The 19370-nt window shown below is 48.2% G+C and overlaps 1 protein-coding gene across 1 annotated transcript in view; it reads right to left on the bottom strand.

Moving 5' to 3' along the window:
- Positions 1-19370, bottom strand: part of NT5E (5'-nucleotidase ecto) — a 44867-nt gene that overhangs the window by 17022 nt on the left and 8475 nt on the right. Inside the window, exons 2-3 of the mRNA XM_004270065.3 lie at positions 12518-12740; positions 7333-7521 (exon numbers count right to left, since the gene is read on the bottom strand). Coding sequence (XP_004270113.1) covers positions 7333-7521; positions 12518-12740 — 412 coding nt within the window. The remainder of the gene's footprint in view (positions 1-7332; positions 7522-12517; positions 12741-19370) is intronic.

Below are 19370 nucleotides of genomic sequence, written 5' to 3' on the forward strand. Positions count from 1 at the left end.
CCAGGGCAACTTCCTTGTTTCTGCTCCCTTTGGTCTCTAAGACCCTATGGCCTCCTATAGCTCTTCCGAGCCCCCTTTTCTCTGCCACATGGGATGCTGCTCCGCCCATGAATTGCCAAATAAAAGCCTACTGATCAGTATATTGTCTGTGGAAAATTTTCTTTTCATAAACTTTAGGATTAATGGTTCAGTTTCTAGGGTTTAGAGAGGTTAAAAAATTTTTCTTTTTTATCAAAGTAAAACTAGCATGACATATTTGGCAAATGGAGAAGAAAAATTTAATTGCAGTCCCACCCCGCCATGGCAGTAACCAATATAATTTCTGTGAATTAAAAAAAATATATAAGTATGAAGAGAACAGACTTGTGGTGGCCAAGGGGGAGGGAGGGTGTGTGAGGGAAGGATTGGGAGTTTGGGATTAGCAGATGCAAACTAGTATATATAGAATGGATAAGCAACAAGGTCCTACTGTAGAGCACAGGAAACTATATTCAATATCTTGTGATACACCAAAATGGAAAAGAATATAAAAAAGAATGTAAATATATGTATAACTGAACCACTCTGCTGTACAGCAGAAATTAACACAACATTGTAAATCAAGTATACTTCAATTAAAAAAATATATGTAGGGCTTCCCTAGTGGCACAGTAGTTAAGAATCCGCCTGCCGATGCAGGGGACACGGGTTCAAGCCCTGGTCCGGGAAGATCCCACATGCCACGGAGCAACTAAGCCCGTGTGCCACAACTACTGAGCCTGCGCTCTAGAGCCCGTGAGCCACAACTACTGAGCCCACATGCCACAGCTACTGAAGCCCGAGCGCCTAGAGCCCGTGCTCTGCAACGAGAAGCCACTGCAATGAGAAACCTGTGCACCGCAACGAAGAGTAGCCCCCGCTCGCTGCAACTAAAGAAAGCCCGCGCACAGCAACAAAGACCCAACGCAGCCAAAAATAAATAAACAAAAACAAACAAATAAATAATAAATAAAATACGTATGCACGGATAGCAAAGAGGGGGAAATGGGTGGCAGAATCCATTCTAGGGAAAAAATCATTTTCTGTCTAGTAAACACCTGTGAGAGGACCAGGGTCCGCCAGGCTTCCCTAATGACGGTCTTGGGTCCTTGTTCCTCTCCTCCTCCCCAGGGGGAGGTGAGGCAGACCTGCCTGGAAGGACGGGTTCCCGACAATGATGGGGATGGTGGAGCAGGGGTGCGCACAAAGAGCTTAATTTTTTGCATAAAAATAGTGGGAGAAAACTTGAGTTTCAGGGGTAGCCTTGGATCAAGGGGGTGAGGACAGGAGTAACAAGAGGAGAACCGGAATGGGAGGAGGGCGGGCTGCAGAAGAAAGCCAGAAAGCCAGCCAGTGAGGCACGCCCTGGGGCGGCAGAGACTTGGAAGGCAGAGTCATCCCAGGCTGCACAGCGGTGGGTCCCCTGCTGTGCGTAGCCGACTTGGAGGGAAGCTGCCTCATGTGGATGGAATTCAGGGAGATCAAGAAGAAAGGGCACTCTTCCATATTTGGGTCTCTGCTGCATGGACAAGAAGAATGGTTTGAAAGAGGCAAGAACAGGGGGGACACAAGTAAGAATCAGGACTTAGGGGATCAGGAAAAATAGAGGCTCCCCAAGGAATAATCAGATTTTGGGGGGAGGGGGTGAGAAGAGCTCCAGTGTTTCCCGAGTTTTGTAGGATAAAGAGTCTTTTTATTTATTCAAGAGAGGAGTGACCTCATAAATTAGTTTGGAGTTGTGTCAAGTGACTACAGTCTGGGTAATAAATGTTTGTATAGTTGTAAAAGAAAAAAAATTGTTGGGGCTTCCCCGGTTGGCACAGTGGTTCAGAGTCCGCCTGCCGATGCAGGGGACACGGGTTCGTGCCCCGGTCCGGGAGGGTCCCCCGTGCCGTGGAGCGGCTGGGCCCGTGAGCCATGGCCGCTGAGCCTGCGCGTCTGGAGCCTGTGCTCCGCAACAGGAGAGGTCACAACAGTGAGAGGCCCGCATGCGGCAAAAAAAAAAAAAAAAAAAAAGTATCTTCCTCTTTTTCATTTAAAATGAAATTGTATACATTTTCCCATGTTGCAGAATATTGGAGAACTGACATATTTTTCTTGGACCCACTATGTTCTGTTCCTATACCACCTCATTTAATCCCTCCGACATTCTCTGAGGTAGTCGTCGTATCACTGTAGCGGTTTTTTAAAATAAAAAGCTGAAGCTCAGAGTGGTTAAGTAACATGTCTGAGGTCGGACAGCCAGCGGTGACCAACCCCGGGGGGAGACTGTGGCCGTCGGAGTCCAAAGCCCTGTCCATGACCCCGTGCTGCTTGTCACAGTGAGGCTGGAAAAATGAGGTCCTTCTTGAAGACCATCGAGGGGCAAACTTAGGGCAACACGGATGGCAGCCCCGGGAAGAGGTCTGCCCTGTGGCAGGAGCAGGCTTTGGATTTCACAATATGCAGTCGGTCATCAGCTTGCCTGACAACTCAACCCTGCCAAAGGATGTGACCCTGTTTTACAGATCATTTGGGGTTTGGCTCACCCCGCTTCGCCCTGGAAAGCGGTTTCATGAGACGTAACTAAAACCGATCAGTGTTATGTGGCTGCAAAAATCGTTAAGCAGAAGGCTCTGGCTTTGCTCCGTGAAGGAAGCTGGTGCTGTGCTGGGCTATGGCTGGAAGCTGACCGAGGGGTCCTGAGTAGCGACCCCTGGGACAAGTGAGTCCCGGGACCACCAAGGACATCATCTTTGAAGTTACCGGCCACACCTCTGTCCTCTGGCTCGTTCTCCCGGCTCACTCAATAAACGCACACATCAGCAATCCTACGGATGCCCAAAGGAAGCGGTTCTTTGTTGGAGAGTGTTTCCCTGTCCTGTGGATGTAGTAAATAATAAGACCACTTTCTTGTTCTAAAAGACAAGATTATCTCAACTACAAGAGTGAAAATCAATGGCGAGATGAACAATGATTGCGAACCACAACCAAGGCTTTTGTCCTCGCTCGCTTATTCTAACAAAGCAGGGATGGCTCCGCCCCTGCACTCGGAGTACCCGGCCGCTGGCTGCCGTGGGTAGAACAAACGCTAAGGTTTCCTGGTTTTGTTTATACTTAAACTGTGAACTCCATTTGTTTTGAGAACAAAATACGGTGGTTATTAAAATCATTTATGTTCTCTAAGTCAGTGAAAAGGCTTGAATTTCATATTCAAGAAACGTGTGTCAAAATCCAGAAGCAATACAAATGAGGTACTTAATACAAAAAGCTGTTCAAATAAAGAAATCTTACTTAAAAAATAAATTTTTTTTTTTTTTTGGCCACGCCATGCGGCATGTGAGATCTCAGTTCCCTGACTAGGGATCAAACCCATGCCTCCAGCAGTGGAAGCAGGAAGCCCTAACCACTGGACCACCAGGGAAGTCCCAAAAGAGCTTACTTTTAAAGGAGCTGCATCTGTCAGCATTCACTCAACAATCCTGGGCACCCGCCTTCCGGGTGTCAGCCAGAGACGTGGTGGTGAGTCTGTAATGGACGCTCCCAGGCTAAGGAGGAGAAGTGACACCTGCTGGGCTGGGAGGGGAGGAGGGTTCACCAGACCGAGGTTTCCGTGAGGCTGCAGGCCTCTTCGCAGAGGAATAAGGGTGAGAGAGCCTTAAGGAGAGGAGGGAGGTGGGCAGTGGGGCTGTGGGCGTGCCACAATTCAGGATGATGACCGGGTCTCAGCCTGTGGTCCCAGAAGTGAGGTTGCTGAAAAGGAGGCGACAGTCACGAGTTGACAGGATCAAGGGACTCTGAACTTGGGTACTAGCTCCACCATCCATATAGACACTCAGCCAGGATGCAGGCAGGAGCTGGAGTGCAGAGGAAGACAGGCCGTTGGGTGCTAAATTCTTGGTGACACCGGGGAGGGGCTTAGGTGACAGTGATAACGGGGGGGAGACAGGGTAACCAGGAGGTGTGAGCCTCAAAGGAGCTGGAGGTATAAAGAAAATCACTGCAGTAACCTAAGGAAGTTAGAGAGTATTCTACCAAGAAATGTTTTACTTCCCCAAATTCCCGCAAGTAAGCAGTCAGGCTCTTGGCACGGATGCCTTTCTAGGGAGCAGGGTGTTTGAACAGAAGGGATCATAGATGTCACGCTTGTAACTCCTTAACTGTGCAGATGGAGGAAAGGACGGACGTCTACACTCACCAAGGCCACAGCAAACTGATGGGCTTGCATGATCCAAAATCCAGTTAAAAAAGCGGGAGGCAAACAGAGCGACAGCGTCTCAGGAGCCCGTCTGCCTTCAAGGGTCACACGCAGAGGAGAGTCCCCTGGCACACCTGCCACATCTTCCAACCTGCACACACTTTAACTACTTTTTTGTCCAAAGGCAACAGCATGGACCAGTTCCTCAACTCTAGGATTTAAATCCTTTAGAAGTCTGCATTCTAGCCCTCATCCTCGCAGCTCTGACATTTTGCAAGCCTGGACGTGGAAGTCCTCTCCTCTTCATCCCAATGTGAGAATGGTCAGGCAATACCAGGGTTGTCTGGTCTGCATGTGCACAGCGGCTGTAATCCAGAGAACCTGCAGGGGCTTCACTATTTGGAGGGGAACCGTCCATGGGCTATTTGGGTCGTGCCCCACTTAAAGCTGAGGTTTTAAAAATATGGACTGGTGACAAGACAATGAATCTTATTTAACAGGCAGTCACCAGCATTTAAAAAAAATTAAATAACAGAATAGAAAATATCAGGTGCAATCCCGACACTTTGTGAAATTCCCTTTCAGGTGAGTGTGTTTGTGTGTGTTCGGTCCTGTGTGTGTGCTGAAATGGTTCTCGGCAAGATTTAAAATTCCAAAAGATGTATTATTTTAACCCTAATTTGATTAACTAATCATATTTAACTTTAAGCTAATTCCAAAGGCAATTCAGCGGAGGGTTGTTTCTTGTTGTTGCTTTGTTTGTTTTTCGAGGCTGGGAAAATTTATTTAAACAAGCAAATATGCCTCATCCTCTACTGTGTCCTGGAATCACCTTTCATTGTTAAGTTCATTCCTCACAATGATGAATGTGCAAATTGAATATTTTCATGAGAACAAGTTTAATCTTGGTAAGCAGTCATGAAATGTGAGATAAATGACAAAGACTCTACAGGCAGTCTTTTCCAGAGACTGTAATTATCTACTTTAAGGTTTATGGATAAGCAAATTGTAATTTTTATCCTCAAATCTTTCTTTCATCCAGTCATTCATCATTCACTAAATTCAGCTCCTTCCCAAAAGGCACATCCTCTTTTGCAGGATTTCATTGGAACATCGTCACTGACATTCTGAAGCGAAGCTAACAGGTTCAGAGAGGGTGACTACTCAAGGTCCTTCAAGTGAAACAGGAATAAGGACTTCTGACCCAATACAGTGTTTCTTTCTTTCCTTTTTTTTTTTCTCTTTCCTTTTTTTTTAAAAAATAATTTGTGTCTCTTTTTCTCATTGTAAAAGCAACATGCATTCATCATTTGAAAACACTCAAAGGTGCTAAGAAGAAATTAAAAATTACCCATACTCTCTTCTTAGTGAGAACTTTTAACAGGTTTGGACATTTCTTACTGCTTTGGGTTTTTTTTTTTTTTTTTTTTGTGGTACGCAGCCCTCTCACTGTTGCGGCCTCTCCCGTTGCGGAGCACAGGTTCCGGACCCGCAGGCTCAGCAGCCATGGCTCACGGGCCCAGCCGCTCCGCGGCATGTGGGATCTTCCCGGACCGGGGCACGAACCCACGTCCCCTGCATTGGCAGGCGGACTCTCAACCACTGCACCACCAGGGAAGCCCTGTTTGGGGTATTTTTAATTGCTGCTTTTATAAAAATAGGATTGCCTGAGATAGCTCACATAGAGACGGGCGAAGCAGCAACCTCTCCAAGGGGAGGGTTGTTCCCCATCGAAGTCGTCCTTCCCAGAGCTGATAGAAGCCAGTTCCAGCAGGCTCTGCTGCTCGTCTTCCTTTTCTTGAAAATACTTTAAAGCCCCATGAAGCAGTGGTTGGGGCAGGGAGAGGGCATGGTGGGAAAGACTCACTGAGCCGGACCCAAAAGTTTTGTGACAGTATATGTTCAAATGGGAAAAAAAAGAGTTAGACTTTTCCTAACTAAAACTACCTGATACCAGGGGGAGGGGGAGGGGGAGGGGGAGGGGGAGAGGGAGAGGGAGAGGGAGAGAGAGACATGTGGAAGGAATGGAGGGAAGACGGGAAGGAAGGAAGAAAAGAGAGAGGGAAGGGAAAGAGGGAGAGGAGGAGGGAGGGATGGAGAGAGGGGAAGGGAGAGGAGGGGGGAAGAAATCGAGGGAGGAGAGAGTGCTTGCAAGAGCACGGGGGCCTGTGGCTTCTAGGGCACCACAGTCCTGGGATGCTGCAGGGTTAGGGCTTGAGCCCAGAGTTCCAGCTTCTGCCACCTGTGAACCTACCAATCAAGTCCTGTAACCTTGAGCTGTGAAGGCCTTATTTACATTACGTTGTTTATGCTTAAAATTTTTATATGCATGTTGCTTTTTGATGTACAATGACTTTTAGTTGGGCCTCAGTAACCTTTTATATATTTGAATGTGTATGTTATATATATTTATAATTTACATAAGTGAATGGAATTGACATACTCATGAAACCAATAAATTACTCTTAGTAATGTCTCTTTGCATGGAGGCAACCAAAATGTCCATCAACAGATGAATGGATAAAGATGTGGTACATATACACATTGGAATACTATTCAGCCATCAAAAAGGATGAAATAATGCCAATTGCAGCAACATGGATGGACCTAGAGATTATCATACTAAGTGAAGCACGTCAGACAGAGAAAGACAAATATCATATGATATCACTCATATGTGGAATCTAACTTAAAATGATATAAATGAACTTATTTACAAAACAGAAATAGACTCACAGACATGGAAAACAAACTTATGGTTACCAAAGAGGAAAGCAGGGGACGGACAAATTCGGAGTTTGGGATTAACATACACACTACTATGTATAAAATAGATAACCAACAAGGACCTACTGAATAGCACAGGGAACTCTACTCAATATCTTGTAATAACCTATAATGGAAAAGAATCTAAAAAAGAATGTACATATACATATGACTGAATCACTTTGCTGTAAACCTGAAACTAACACAACATTGTAAATCAACCGTATATTTCAATAAAATGTTTTAAAAAGTCTCTTTGAGTAAGATTTATACATGTTACCACTCAGTGTGCACCACCCGTGTACATTATTACATGTATATATTATACTATATATGTAACGTATATCATCTAGCCCTCCCGCTGCCATTACCTGTGTAAAGGAACGTGTTGGAATGTCCTCCCACCACTACGTCCACGCCCTTCACTTTCTGAGCGATGAGTTTATCCATTTCAAAACCAGAATGTCCCAGTGCAATAATTTTGTTCACATTTAGAGTTTGTAGCTTATCTACTTCAGGTTGCAATGCAGCGATTTCATCTTCGAATACTAAATTCGTTCCTAAGGAAGAAAATAAATATGGACATTTATTGACAACAATTTTTATTACATTGCTTATTATACAAGCAGACCAAATAGAAACACCTTAATCTCCTAAAGCTCTTAAATTACTAAGACCAAAACTTATTTATAAATTCAGTATAAAATCTCTACAAAGCCAATACAAATTCACAGCAATACGCTCAGTTGCATTCGCTTAATGTTGCACCGGTTTAAGGCTGTGGATGATATTATGTTACTCAAATTCCAACAGTGATGAGGCTTCAGATTTGGAACCTCTCTATTTTTTTACATCTCTTTGTATATTTAGACTTCCATCAGGCCAGTGCTGAGCGTGGCTGAGCACATAAGCATGATGGGTTGTACCTATGCCAAGTCACTATGCTGCACACCTTAAACCCATACAGGTGCTGGATGTCAATCATATCTCAATAAAACTGAAAAAAAACAACCAGATTAGCTACTCTACGGCTTTGTTTGCAAGTTCAACATAATCAGTCTTCACACTTGAAACTCTATCAGCAATTAGCCCTTGAATGCCAATTGTACGACACCGTTGACAACTCTGTCTTGTTCACTGGCTAAGGTCAGCATTAGAGCATCACGGAGCTCTGATTAGATGGCAGCGGGCGGGGGGTGTCCCATCCAAGGACTGCCGGCCCTGGGAGCATGCGCATCCTTCCCTGGAGGCTCGCCCCGCACTCAGTGGGAGCGGAAGCTTGACCGCTGGTGCAGCTGGTGAGTATGGGTGTGACTCCCCAGCTGGGCGCTCTGTGTCGCAGGCATGTGCTACCCCTGTGGCCAAACCCCAGCGCGGCTTGAGGGCTTGTGGCTCTGACTGGCACACAGGTGACTGCAAACACAGACACGCTGCCCTGAAGTCACATCCAGCCGCCTGTGACTCGGGATCCTCTAGAGGATCCAGATTCCCTTATGCAAATATCTCAGAACCATCTCTCAAATGAAAATGCCGAAACATGAATCAGTCTCGTAACGATCTTTCGAAACCCAGGAGTCTGCCATCTCCAGTGTGAAAAGGATTCAAGTCTCTAAGGAGCTACAGGACTGTTAAACTCATCCCTTGTGATGCCGTGGGGTTTGGGGGGTCTCCGTGTGCTCCAGTGGGGAACTCTGGAGTCTCTCGAACCAGTCAAGCCAACACGTGCCAATGAGCACATAAAATAAACAGCATGGCTGATGGCAAAGCCGGGGCATCCCAAATGGACGGCCTGAAAATGAGCGGCTCACAGATGTGGGGTAGGACCCGCAGTGCTGTAACTCACAGGCAACATTTAAAAATCAAGAGGTGATGTCTGCAGGGTAGAAATAGAGAAACAGACGTAGAGAACAAACATATGGACACCAAAGGGGGAAAGGGAGGGTGGGATGAATGGGGAGATTGGGATTGATATATATACACTAACATGCATAAAACAGATAACTCATGAGAACCTGCTGTATAGCACAGGGAACTCTACTTAATGCTCTGTGGTGACCTAAACCGGAAAAAGAGGGGATATATGTATACATAGAGCTGATTCATTTTGCTGTACAGCAGAAACTAACACAACATTGTAAAGCAACTATACTCCAATTAAAAAAAAAAAAGAAATCATCTATCCAATCCTACTTTACTTTTGAAAAGTAAATACATATTGATTTTTTTCAAAAAAAATCAAGAGGTGTAACAGCTTGGCCACCATTGTCTGCCATGAGGCCATCAAGAATAATATGCTTCTTGCCAGTCACCCCAAGAAGCTCAGGGCTCCCAGGTCACCCCCAGTGCCATGTCACCGTCTCTGTGAGCTGCTCATGGAGTCGCTCCTTAAAACGACAAGGTGAGCTCACCCCTATGCCCCACTTGCCACCCCGTCTCCTGCTTAATTTCTCTCCATATCATTTATCACCTTCTGGCACCACACATTTTCCTCATTTATTTCTTCTCCCACTAAACGTGAAGCTCCAGTGGGCAGGGCTTTTTTGGGGGTCAGTATCTCTGATGCCTAGAACAGTGCCTGGCACAGAGGCAAGCTCTCAGGGGAATGAATGAATGAATAACTGAAGAAATGTTTGCTGAGACTTTCAGACAATGCTACCGTCCTCTACTTCAGTGTGGCTGGCAAGAAGAAAGAAAAAAGTTGAGAGAAAGGCCTCTGAGGACAAAGGAATGTGTTCTCCTAACACATCAGAAACCTCACAGGATCGGTCATCTCACATACAGAAAGCATGGGATATATTTCAGTATATCATGAGGGGAGTGAGAGGAAGTCCATTATCTAGCTAAAATAAATTAAACGTGCTAGAAATACAAATGATACTTGTGGGTCACCAGCACGGGAGGAATGAGGATGGATTTGGGGTCAGAGGTCTGTAGGGGGAGCCGGGCTGCTGGGACTGTGGTCTTGGGAGAAGCAAGTGTCCTTCTCCACCCCTGCCCAGCTCCTGCCCTGGCCCCTGCATGGTGCAGCCTTTCTCTCCTGAGAGCTGCTGGAAAGAGCATGGCCCCTTCGGAGCCCCTGTCTGTTGTAACCTGGTAAAGAACTAAGATGGGGTGCTGTCAGAGTCCCAGACAGGGTGGTCTGAGCTCTGGAGCCCTTTGTCTCTCCACCACCCCACTCCCCTTCTATCTTTTTACTGGTGACTATTAAAAAAAATTTTTTTTAAAGTCTTTATTGAATTTGTTACCATACTGCTTCTGTTTTATGTCTTGGTTTTTTGGCTGTGAGGTATGTGGGATCTTAACTCCCCGATCAGGGATCGAACCCGCACCCACTGCATTGGAAGGCAAAGTCTTAACCAGTGGACCGCCAGGGAAGTCCCTTTCTTGGTGACTATTAAAGGAGGGCTAATGCTTTTCTCCAAATCAGGCTGAACTCCTCAGCCTGACAATCCAGTCTTCAGTCCCCCTTTCTAGCTTTCTCTGCTTAGAACCCATGTTCCAGAAAACTGAACACCCAGCCACTTTGGGACTGTGGTCCCACACCTGCCTGCTCTCACGAGTTCATTCCAGCAACTTTCACTGGGAACCTCCCCTGTGCTGACACCCAGCAGGTCCCCGTCCTCAGGAGCTTGCGTCCTATCAGGTGACTCTGACCTCACTCCTGGAATGCCCTTTGCCCCAGTTGCTTCGCACACCCTGGAGAGGCCAAGTAAGGTCTTCATCGCGTCTACCTCACCCCCAAGCTGGCCATCACGTCCTTCGCTCACCAGAACCCCTCCCTCTCCCTCCCTGACTTTGTTTATGACTCTCCTATGGCGTTAATTACATGCCGCCTTAAATGAACTCAAAACCCCCTGGGTGGAACAGACATTATGGAGACACATAACTATTCAGTTATTCAACACGTCCACATCTTTAGCCCAAGATCCTCAGCTGGCCACTCTACTGGGTTCCAGATTTTCACTGAGAGGAGACCCAGCTGTGTCCTCAGGCTGCTCCAGTCATGCAGGAAGCCCAGAGCGAGGACAAATGTGATGAGGGGGAGGCGTTTTCTGGGGGTGACGGGGACCCAACAGCAGAAGCATCCCACCCGAGGGCGCCCTGCGGCAACCAGGCCACATTACTCCAGCCCTACCCATGTCGGTGATTGGTTCACTCTGTAATCGCCACCCTGGCCTCTTGGCAGAAAAGCCCCAGGTGGTTCAGAGGCAGCACCCCCTGAGCCCTGGGGAAGGTGTGATCAGCCCGCACAGCGATGTCTGCAGGGGTGGGGAGAGGAAGAGGTCAGGCCGGGTGGTGGAGAGCAGCCCGAGACCAGGTCCCTCTGGTGGGACCACGTCCCTCTGAGGCAGAAGAGCACTCCTAAGACACTTCAAAAGCCAGTGCCTCAGCAGAAGCTAACACACCAGTGTAAAGCAATTACACTCCAATAAAGATATTAAAAGAAAAAAAGCCAGTGACTCATCACGTCCGTGGCTACCCTCTGTGGCTTCACAATGACCTCAGCAACAGCCGGTGACCGTGTGCAAAGGCTTGGTCACCGTGCGATAGACGTCCACCTGCCGCCTGGGGTGCCTGACAAGCCCCAGGTCCCCAGCCGTGGAGAGCGGCCCAGCCCTGCATCCAAGCCCCGCAGGACCCTCTGGGCCCCGGAGCCGCTCAAGGCCAACCGTTGACCTTTTCGTTGTTTCCGACGGCCTGCAACTATTTTAAACAGCAGCAACAGACATGTGACTTTTCTAACTGTTAATTAGATGTCCTTTATCAGTTCATTCTTAACGAAAACCCTTATTTCCCTTTTTTCTTCAAATGCGGAAAGAACACTGATTTGGATAATTTAGAAAAAAACATCTTTTTGTTTTTACTGCCAAAGTGCTCCTCTAAAAGTGGCTCAAAAATGTTTTCTGAATGGTCTCAGGGTTATACATATGTGTGTGTGTGTGTGTGTGTGTGTATAGATATAGCAGATATATATATATCTCCTGTATGGTATATATACACATATACACACACACACACACACACACACAAGACCATTCAAAAATGTATATATATTTCCCAGAAAGCCAGATACAACAAAGTCATTAAAACTGTAAGAGACAAATAACTAAGAACAGAGAAAGCAGAGTTAACTGGACATGTAATAATCACATTAGAAAAGGAAAGTTGAGGTAAATTGAGGTAAAACCCTGGCTCTGGGCTCTGCCTCCACAGGAAGAAGGGCGTGAGTCACGTGGCTCTCATCCTCCAGTGAGTGACTCTGTACGGTTCAGCACTGGATATCAGCGGCCCTCTCGTCCAATTCTGAATGCACTGAATTAAACAAAGATACTGTTTATGTCAACAAAGAAGTTCATCGAGCAGGAGGGCGAATGTCTTTAAGAAGTAACTCAGGGCAACTGGGAGCCACTGGACTCGTTTTTCAGTGTCATCCTAAGTACACACGTGTCCAACACCACACGTTCCTACTTTAACCAACGGTCCAGAAAAATAATGCCAAGCTCTGATTCAGTGCATCTATTTTCAAGCAACAAGTGCTGTAAAAGAAGAAAATACCTGGATTGGAGAGGAAAGGGGTTTCTTTTGAAGTGTATCCGACAATCCCTACAACTTCATCACCAACAGGAAGAATTTTATACGGCAAATAAAGTCCTGATATTTGAGACGCCAGCGGCCCCTTGGCTTTAATGTTTGCACTCAGAATTGGAAATCTGGCCTCTTTGAGAAGTGGATCAATCAGGCCTTCTACACCATTATCAAATTCGTGATTTCCCAGTGCCTGGTAGAAAGGGAAAAGAGAAAAAGAATCAGGTACTCTGGAATTGCCAGTAAAAGCATACTTTAAAGAACATTACCTTGGGGAATTCCCTGGCGGTCCAGTGGTTAGGACTCCGTGCTTTCACTGCTGAGGATGAGGGTTCAATCCCTGGTCGGGGAACTACAACCCTGCGAGCCACGCGGTGTGGCCAAAAAACAGTTACCCTGGCACGGGGCTCCCAAACCTGGCAGAGCCTTAGGAAGCCGACTACATGACTGCTGTCCTCCTCAGGCTCAGAGACTTTATTCTGGGGCCCTGGGATTGGGCCCACGGGCAATCAGATCACCAGGCTGGTTTGAAAACTGCTCCCCAGGGTCCACACCACCTGCTAAAGGTGGCATCAACGTGCATAGGAGTCACCTAGAGACCTGGCTGGGTGTCCACTGACCTGCCACTCCCAGATCTGGGACAGGTCAAGAGTCTGTACGGGCTCAGAGCCAGGGTTTTGGGAGGAGCTGGCACGCTTTAACACAACCCTTGTTCCCACCTGCTTCCCTCGTTTCCTTTCCTCACTGTTCTGGGACTGGCTATAGGGGGCAAAATGACCACTTTGACGTCTGGCAGCTTCCCCTGGGGTGATGCTGACAAAACACAACGTGCCAGCCACCTCCTCAAAGGTCTTCCGCCCCCTTGTCCGCGGGCCTCCTGGAAGAAGCCCACCTCCTGGGGGCACGCACCCACCTGCTCTGGCTGCCAAGGCTGATTTGCTAACTTAGTGCTTAAACCAGTGAGTCTCAAACTTTCTCAACACCACACCCGATTTTGCTCCACCTTGAGGGTCATCTGAGAACAGGCCTGGAAGTGCTGGCGGGTGACCCCTCTGTCTAAATGAACACCCCCCCCATATTCTCTTACTGCCCCGCCCTTCTCCTTCCTGCACGCTCCCCTCCACAGCGGCGCGCTCTGCATGCCCGTGGGGTCCTCCCCGCGTGGAGGGCTCCCTGAGCCACTGCGTCCCACCACCTCCACCCTGCTCAGCCCTGGAGCCCCTCACCTGCCCGGCAGGTGCCCCCTGGGTGCCTGGGCTCTAAGGGCCATGTGCGTCGTGTCCTCACGTGCACTGCTTCTCCACGGAGAAAGCAGCACAGTGTCTTCATGTCCCCATGTGCCTGTCTCTCAGACCAGACTCAGAATTTCTGAACTTGCCTTCCCACCCCCTCCCCCGTCTCTGAGTATCTGCTCATTTTTACTTCTTCCTCTTACCTAACTGCTTCCCTCTTAAAGGCTGACCGAGTTAAAGGTTCTTCCAGTCTTCGGTAATTGCCTTTTTCTCTTCTATTCTTAGAACATTATGGTTCTTTCCTATGGTGAAATAAGTCTGCCTTATGAGGTTACAATAACTATCTTGCTTAGCTGTAAAGTTTTTTTTAAAAAATGAATGTTCCTACAGCTCTTCACAAGAGATTATCCAATAAGTCGTCCGCCTTACACTGTACCATTATATTGCTAGCACTCCGCAACAGCTGAAGTTACATTTTTCCTTTATTTGTCTTGCTTGGTGTCTCCTCCTTGGACTTGAGTGTAATGCCCTGAAAGTGGTGACCTTGGCTGCCTTTTCCCCTCTCTGCCCCGCGGGGAGAGGAGCCCTGATCCGGGTGCTTGGAGCAGTGCACGGGTGCCTGAAATATCTCCCTGGCACTCACACCTTCCACTCCAAACTGAACATCTGCTGCCCTGTCTTTTCTCCTGACTCTTCATCTGTCTGTCCAGCTGCCACGTGGACATTGTCCTCCAGGGTCTTACAGGCACCCCAAGCTCACCCGGTTCAAAGCCCCTGCCTCGGGCTTCCCTGGTGGCGCAGTGGTTGTGAGTCCGCCTGCCGATGCAGGGGACATGGGTTCGTGCCCCGGTCCGGGAGGATCCCACATGCAGTGGAGCGGCTGGGCCCGTGAGCCATGGCCGCTGAGCCTGCGTCCGGAGCCTGTGCTCCGCAACGGGAGAGGCCACAACAGTGAGAGGCCCGCGTACCGCAGAAAAAAAAAAAAAAAAAAAAGCCCCTGTCTCTGGGATTCCCATCTTGGTCCAGGTGCTATCATCTCCCAAGTCAGTACAGCCAGAAGCCCCGGGGCAGCTGAATCCCTCCCCCTCGCTGCCTCTCCCACATCTCCCAGCAGCATCCCTTCCCTTTGGCTAAATGCTCTGGTCCAGCCCACCCCATTGCTCCCACCTGCCTGCGCCCTGGCCACTCCTTCTGGAAACTGCAACAGCTTCCCAGCTGGGCCTCCAGCTACCACCATCGCCTTCTCTGAACCATCCTGCACGCATCTGGCTGCCAGAATCATCTTTCCAAAACACAAATCTGAACTTGTCCGTCCGACCTTAAGGTCCCACAGAGGCTCCCCACTGCCTTTGTGATAAAGTTCAATGTCCTGAGCTCTCTGAGGTCTGGTCTCGCCTTCCCCTTCAGCCTCCCTCTGACACCCACCCCCAGGCATCAGTCAGGCCTGACGCCATGACTAAGGAGCAGTGATTCAGGCACATTTCTAAACTGCAGCTTCCTCGGAAGAGCAGTCAATGAATAAAACAAAAGTAATGGAAACGAGCCGGCATTTACTAAGCACTCTCCACACACCATGCGAGGTGAGTTTGCAGAGCAAAGCTGGTTTCCTGCTGTGACGTTGGTACTATTACTATCCTCATGTTACAGAGGAGAACAACCGAGCTCTACAGACATTAAATCAATCGTTCAAAGTCACACGATTAGGAAGCGGTGGAGTTGGGACCAGAGCCACTTCTGTTTGACTCCAACCTTCTTCACCTCTATGCTTGGATGTAATGGGTTTCGCATAAGGCCTAGTACAGGGGGAGCCCTCGAAGTAAAATCCTGACTCCTCGTACTTTTCCACGCTCTCACGGATCTCTGTCCCTCTGTATATGATGGAGAAAAGATGATCAACTGATACATACATAGGGAGACAGAACATTCCTTTCCCATGCCAGGCCTTTACTACTTTATTCAACTAATGGCCTTAGCTCCTGAAGTCTGATGGTCCTTCTGGAAGAAAGACTTCCCCAAACCCTCGTGGTCGTCCCTGAGTTAGCTGTCCTTCTCTGCTCCGAAGGTCCCCTCAGGCAGCCCTAGCAGACCCCACAACTGCCCACTGAGTCCCCGTATCACCCAGCACAGTCCCTGGAGCAGAGCATGAATAAATGAATGAGCAGAAAAATCTCCATCAAATGTCCTTCTCCTACACACAGCTGACTCTTCCTACAAAAATCAAGGCAGGACGTGCTCCACGGAGTTGCCTGGGAGTGACCTGGTGCTCACTGCCGGCTCTCCCACCCTCCCCATGGCTCCCCGCTGCCCCCTATCCCGCCATCAACCTCCAGCAGGAACTTACCCTCAGTAAGCCAGTGAAGGAGACACTTGTGAGGATGCGCGTGATCCCAGGTGTTGGGAAAGAGTCTCCACAACCTCAGAGAAACCCCTGGAGAAGCGCTGCAACACCCAGGCGACCCTCCCTTCCCCTCACGACCCACCAGCCACCAAGCTCCGTTGCTCCTGCACTGCCCCAGCCAGGGCGCCCCTCCTCTCTGCGCTCCCAATGCCCCACTCTGCCTCATCGCTCTTCACCCACACCTTTGCAGAGCCTCCGAGCCGGTGTCTGGTCGCCAGACTCACACACCTCTCGACCACAGCCCGCGGGCCCCCAGAACGCGCATCCCCAAACACCCACCCGACCGCTTCTAGCCCTGGTGTGAGTCTCTGCGAGACTCCCCCCTGCCCACCGAAACCCCAGCCCTGCCTCCTCGGACGCCGTATGAGCGAGCCACTCCCTGATCTCCCTGAGCTCTCGCGTTTTTTCTGCCAGACCAGGTGCCCTCAGTTCCAGGAACACTAATCCACCTGCACGCAATGAGCTGCCTTAGATGCAGCCCAAGGTGAGCTCCGTGAGAAGCCTTTCGTGGCGCCATGACCGCAGACAGCCCTCCAACCACATCCGTCACACCTCGCTGCCGCTGTCCACACATCTTTCTCCCGGAGGCAGGAGTGGTGTCGACTGTCCCAGTGTCCTTGGTGATGCCAGATGAGCGGCTGGCACCAGCGCCCTGCAGGTGTTTACTGAACGGATAGTAAAACCACCTGCTTCTTTCAAACGGGCTCCATTTTCACCTATGATTTGGTAAGTGAGCCACTGAAACTTTTCAGTAGAAGGCAGGATATAAAATCACTTGGTAAATAGTAGTTAAGTGATATTTAGTTGTAAAACAAAAGAAACCAAATTGCTTGGAAGCAGGTGAACCAGACGGTAAGCTTGGAAGCTTAGCCAACTGCTTCACAATTCATCGCCTGGTCCTCTTATTTCATTTCCTGTGTGTGTGGGTTTTTTAATTAATTAATTTATTTATTTTGGACTGCGTTGGGTCTTCGTTGCTGCGTGCGGGCTTTCTCTAGTTGCGGTGAGCGGAGGCTACTCTTCGTTGTGGTGCCGGCTTCTTGCGGTGGCTTCTCTTGTTGCGGAGCACGGGCTCTAGGTGCACGGGCTTCCGTAGTTGTGGCGTATGGGCTCAGTAGTTGTGGCTCGCGGGCTCTAGAGCGCAGGCTCAGTAGTTGGGGTGCACGGGCTTAGCTGCTCCGCGGCATGTGGGATCCTCCCGGACCAGGGATCGAACCCATGTCCCCTGCATTAGCATGCGGATTCTTTTTTTTTCTTTTAACATCTTTATTGGAGTATAATTGCTTTACAATGGTGTGTCAGTTTCTGCTTTATAACAAAGTGAATCAGCTATACATATACATATATCCCCATATCCCCTCCCTCTTGCGTCTCCCAATCCCACCCCTCTAGGTGGTCACAAAGCACCGAGCTGATCTCCCTGCGCTATGCGGCTGCTTCCCACCACTGTGCCACCAGGGAAGTCCCTCCTGTGTTTTAATTTATATTTCCACTAATATCTTATTGGCATTTGTTGGTGAATAGATTTTTAAACAAAGTTTTCTGAACTGTTCAGTGTCTTGTCTTGCACATGTGAACGCTGTACAGATTTCATGATAGCAGTTGGCAAGAAAATGGAACTTTTTGAAGTGTCTTTCTATTGGGAATCTACCAAGGGGATCAACTCTTTGGTCTATCAAAGGATACCTACAGAGTATCTGAATTAGAAAGGGGACATTTCATAGCCCCAGTTTTGTCTACAAAGAACTGTGAAAATTACCAGTGAATTTGACATGAGGGAATTTCAAGAAAGAGAAAAAATTTTAAAGACAAAAAAATGACAAAAAGAAATACTAATAGTTAAGACTTTCCTGCTACATGGCCAAGCCCTGTTCACACATGAACTCATTCAATTCTCACAATGCTATGAGGTAGGTGCTATTATTTGTCCTTTATAGAGATGGGAAAACTAAGGCACGGGGCTTCCACAGCTAGCAAGCGGCAGAGCTGGGGTCTGAACAAAGCGAGGCTTTAGCATCCGGGACCTTAACTATTCTGCCAAACTGCCGCTAATACAAGCACCTGTAAACCATGATGTAAAAGGATATAGAAAGAAAAGAATGTATATATACATGTACAACTGAATCCCTTTGCTGTACAGCAGTAATGAACACTACATTGTAAATCAACTACACTTCAATAAAAAATTATAAAGAAATAAAAAATAGTTATTATACACAGAATGGATAAGCAGCAATGTCCTACTATAGGGCACAGATAACTATGTTCAGTATCCTATGAAAAACCATAATGGAAGAGATTATAGAAAAATACAAGCCTCTGGAAGGGATGAGTATCACTCAACAACCCACTGGTTTCTTCCAGATTTCTACAGCGCCAAGCAACACGGCCCTGGTCCTTGTCCTTAGGAAGGGGAGGGCAGACAGGGAGAGAGCGTGACATAAACACATCCGTCCATGCATCCATCAAGCAAGTGGGAACCACAGACGGGGACGTGTGTGAGAGAGCCTGGCAAAGACGCAGGCCCGCTCTGCCCGTTAAGGATGGACAGGGCTCCAAGTGTGAGCTTCGCCTGGTCAGGGGAAGCTCCCAGGCAAATGACATCAGCTATATTAACAGATGAGGGGATGAAGACATGACAGCTGAGACAGTCAAAAATGTTCCAAGTGAAGACAAGAGGCTTAAATCCAGGTGGAAGAGAAACGAAGGAAAGAAGAACTGATTTAAGAGCAGCGCAGGATGCATTACACAGAAGAAAAGAATTTGTTTTAATCTGCAGAACTCAATTGTGAGAACGTCAAAAAGCCATTTGTCAGAAATTTGCAACACGTGAATTTAGTGAGTCATTTAGACACTAGCTCATCCCATGAAGGAGTCTGCAGGAAACCCTACAATTTAAGGGTGAGGGGAGAATCTGGTCTATCATACAACAGGGCTCAGCTGCAAATCACTCAGGGAGACTCAGCAACAACCGTAAGTGGGAAGGATCACAAGGTAGGTCTGGTTTGGGTGGTACATTTCTGGCGCTGTGGCCACTTCTGGTGTTGGGTTGCACTCCACACCCCCAGTTTTAGGCCCTGGCAGGTGAATGTGGCACCTGACTGAATAGCAGAAAAGATCCCCAGACTTAATCCAGCTTTCCTGCACCTCAATGTTCGCTGAATGAATGACTGAACAAACAAGTACTGAACAG

The sequence above is a fragment of the Orcinus orca genome, chromosome 12, assembly GCF_937001465.1.
Source record: "Orcinus orca chromosome 12, mOrcOrc1.1, whole genome shotgun sequence".
Taxonomy (NCBI): Eukaryota; Metazoa; Chordata; class Mammalia; order Artiodactyla; family Delphinidae; genus Orcinus; species Orcinus orca.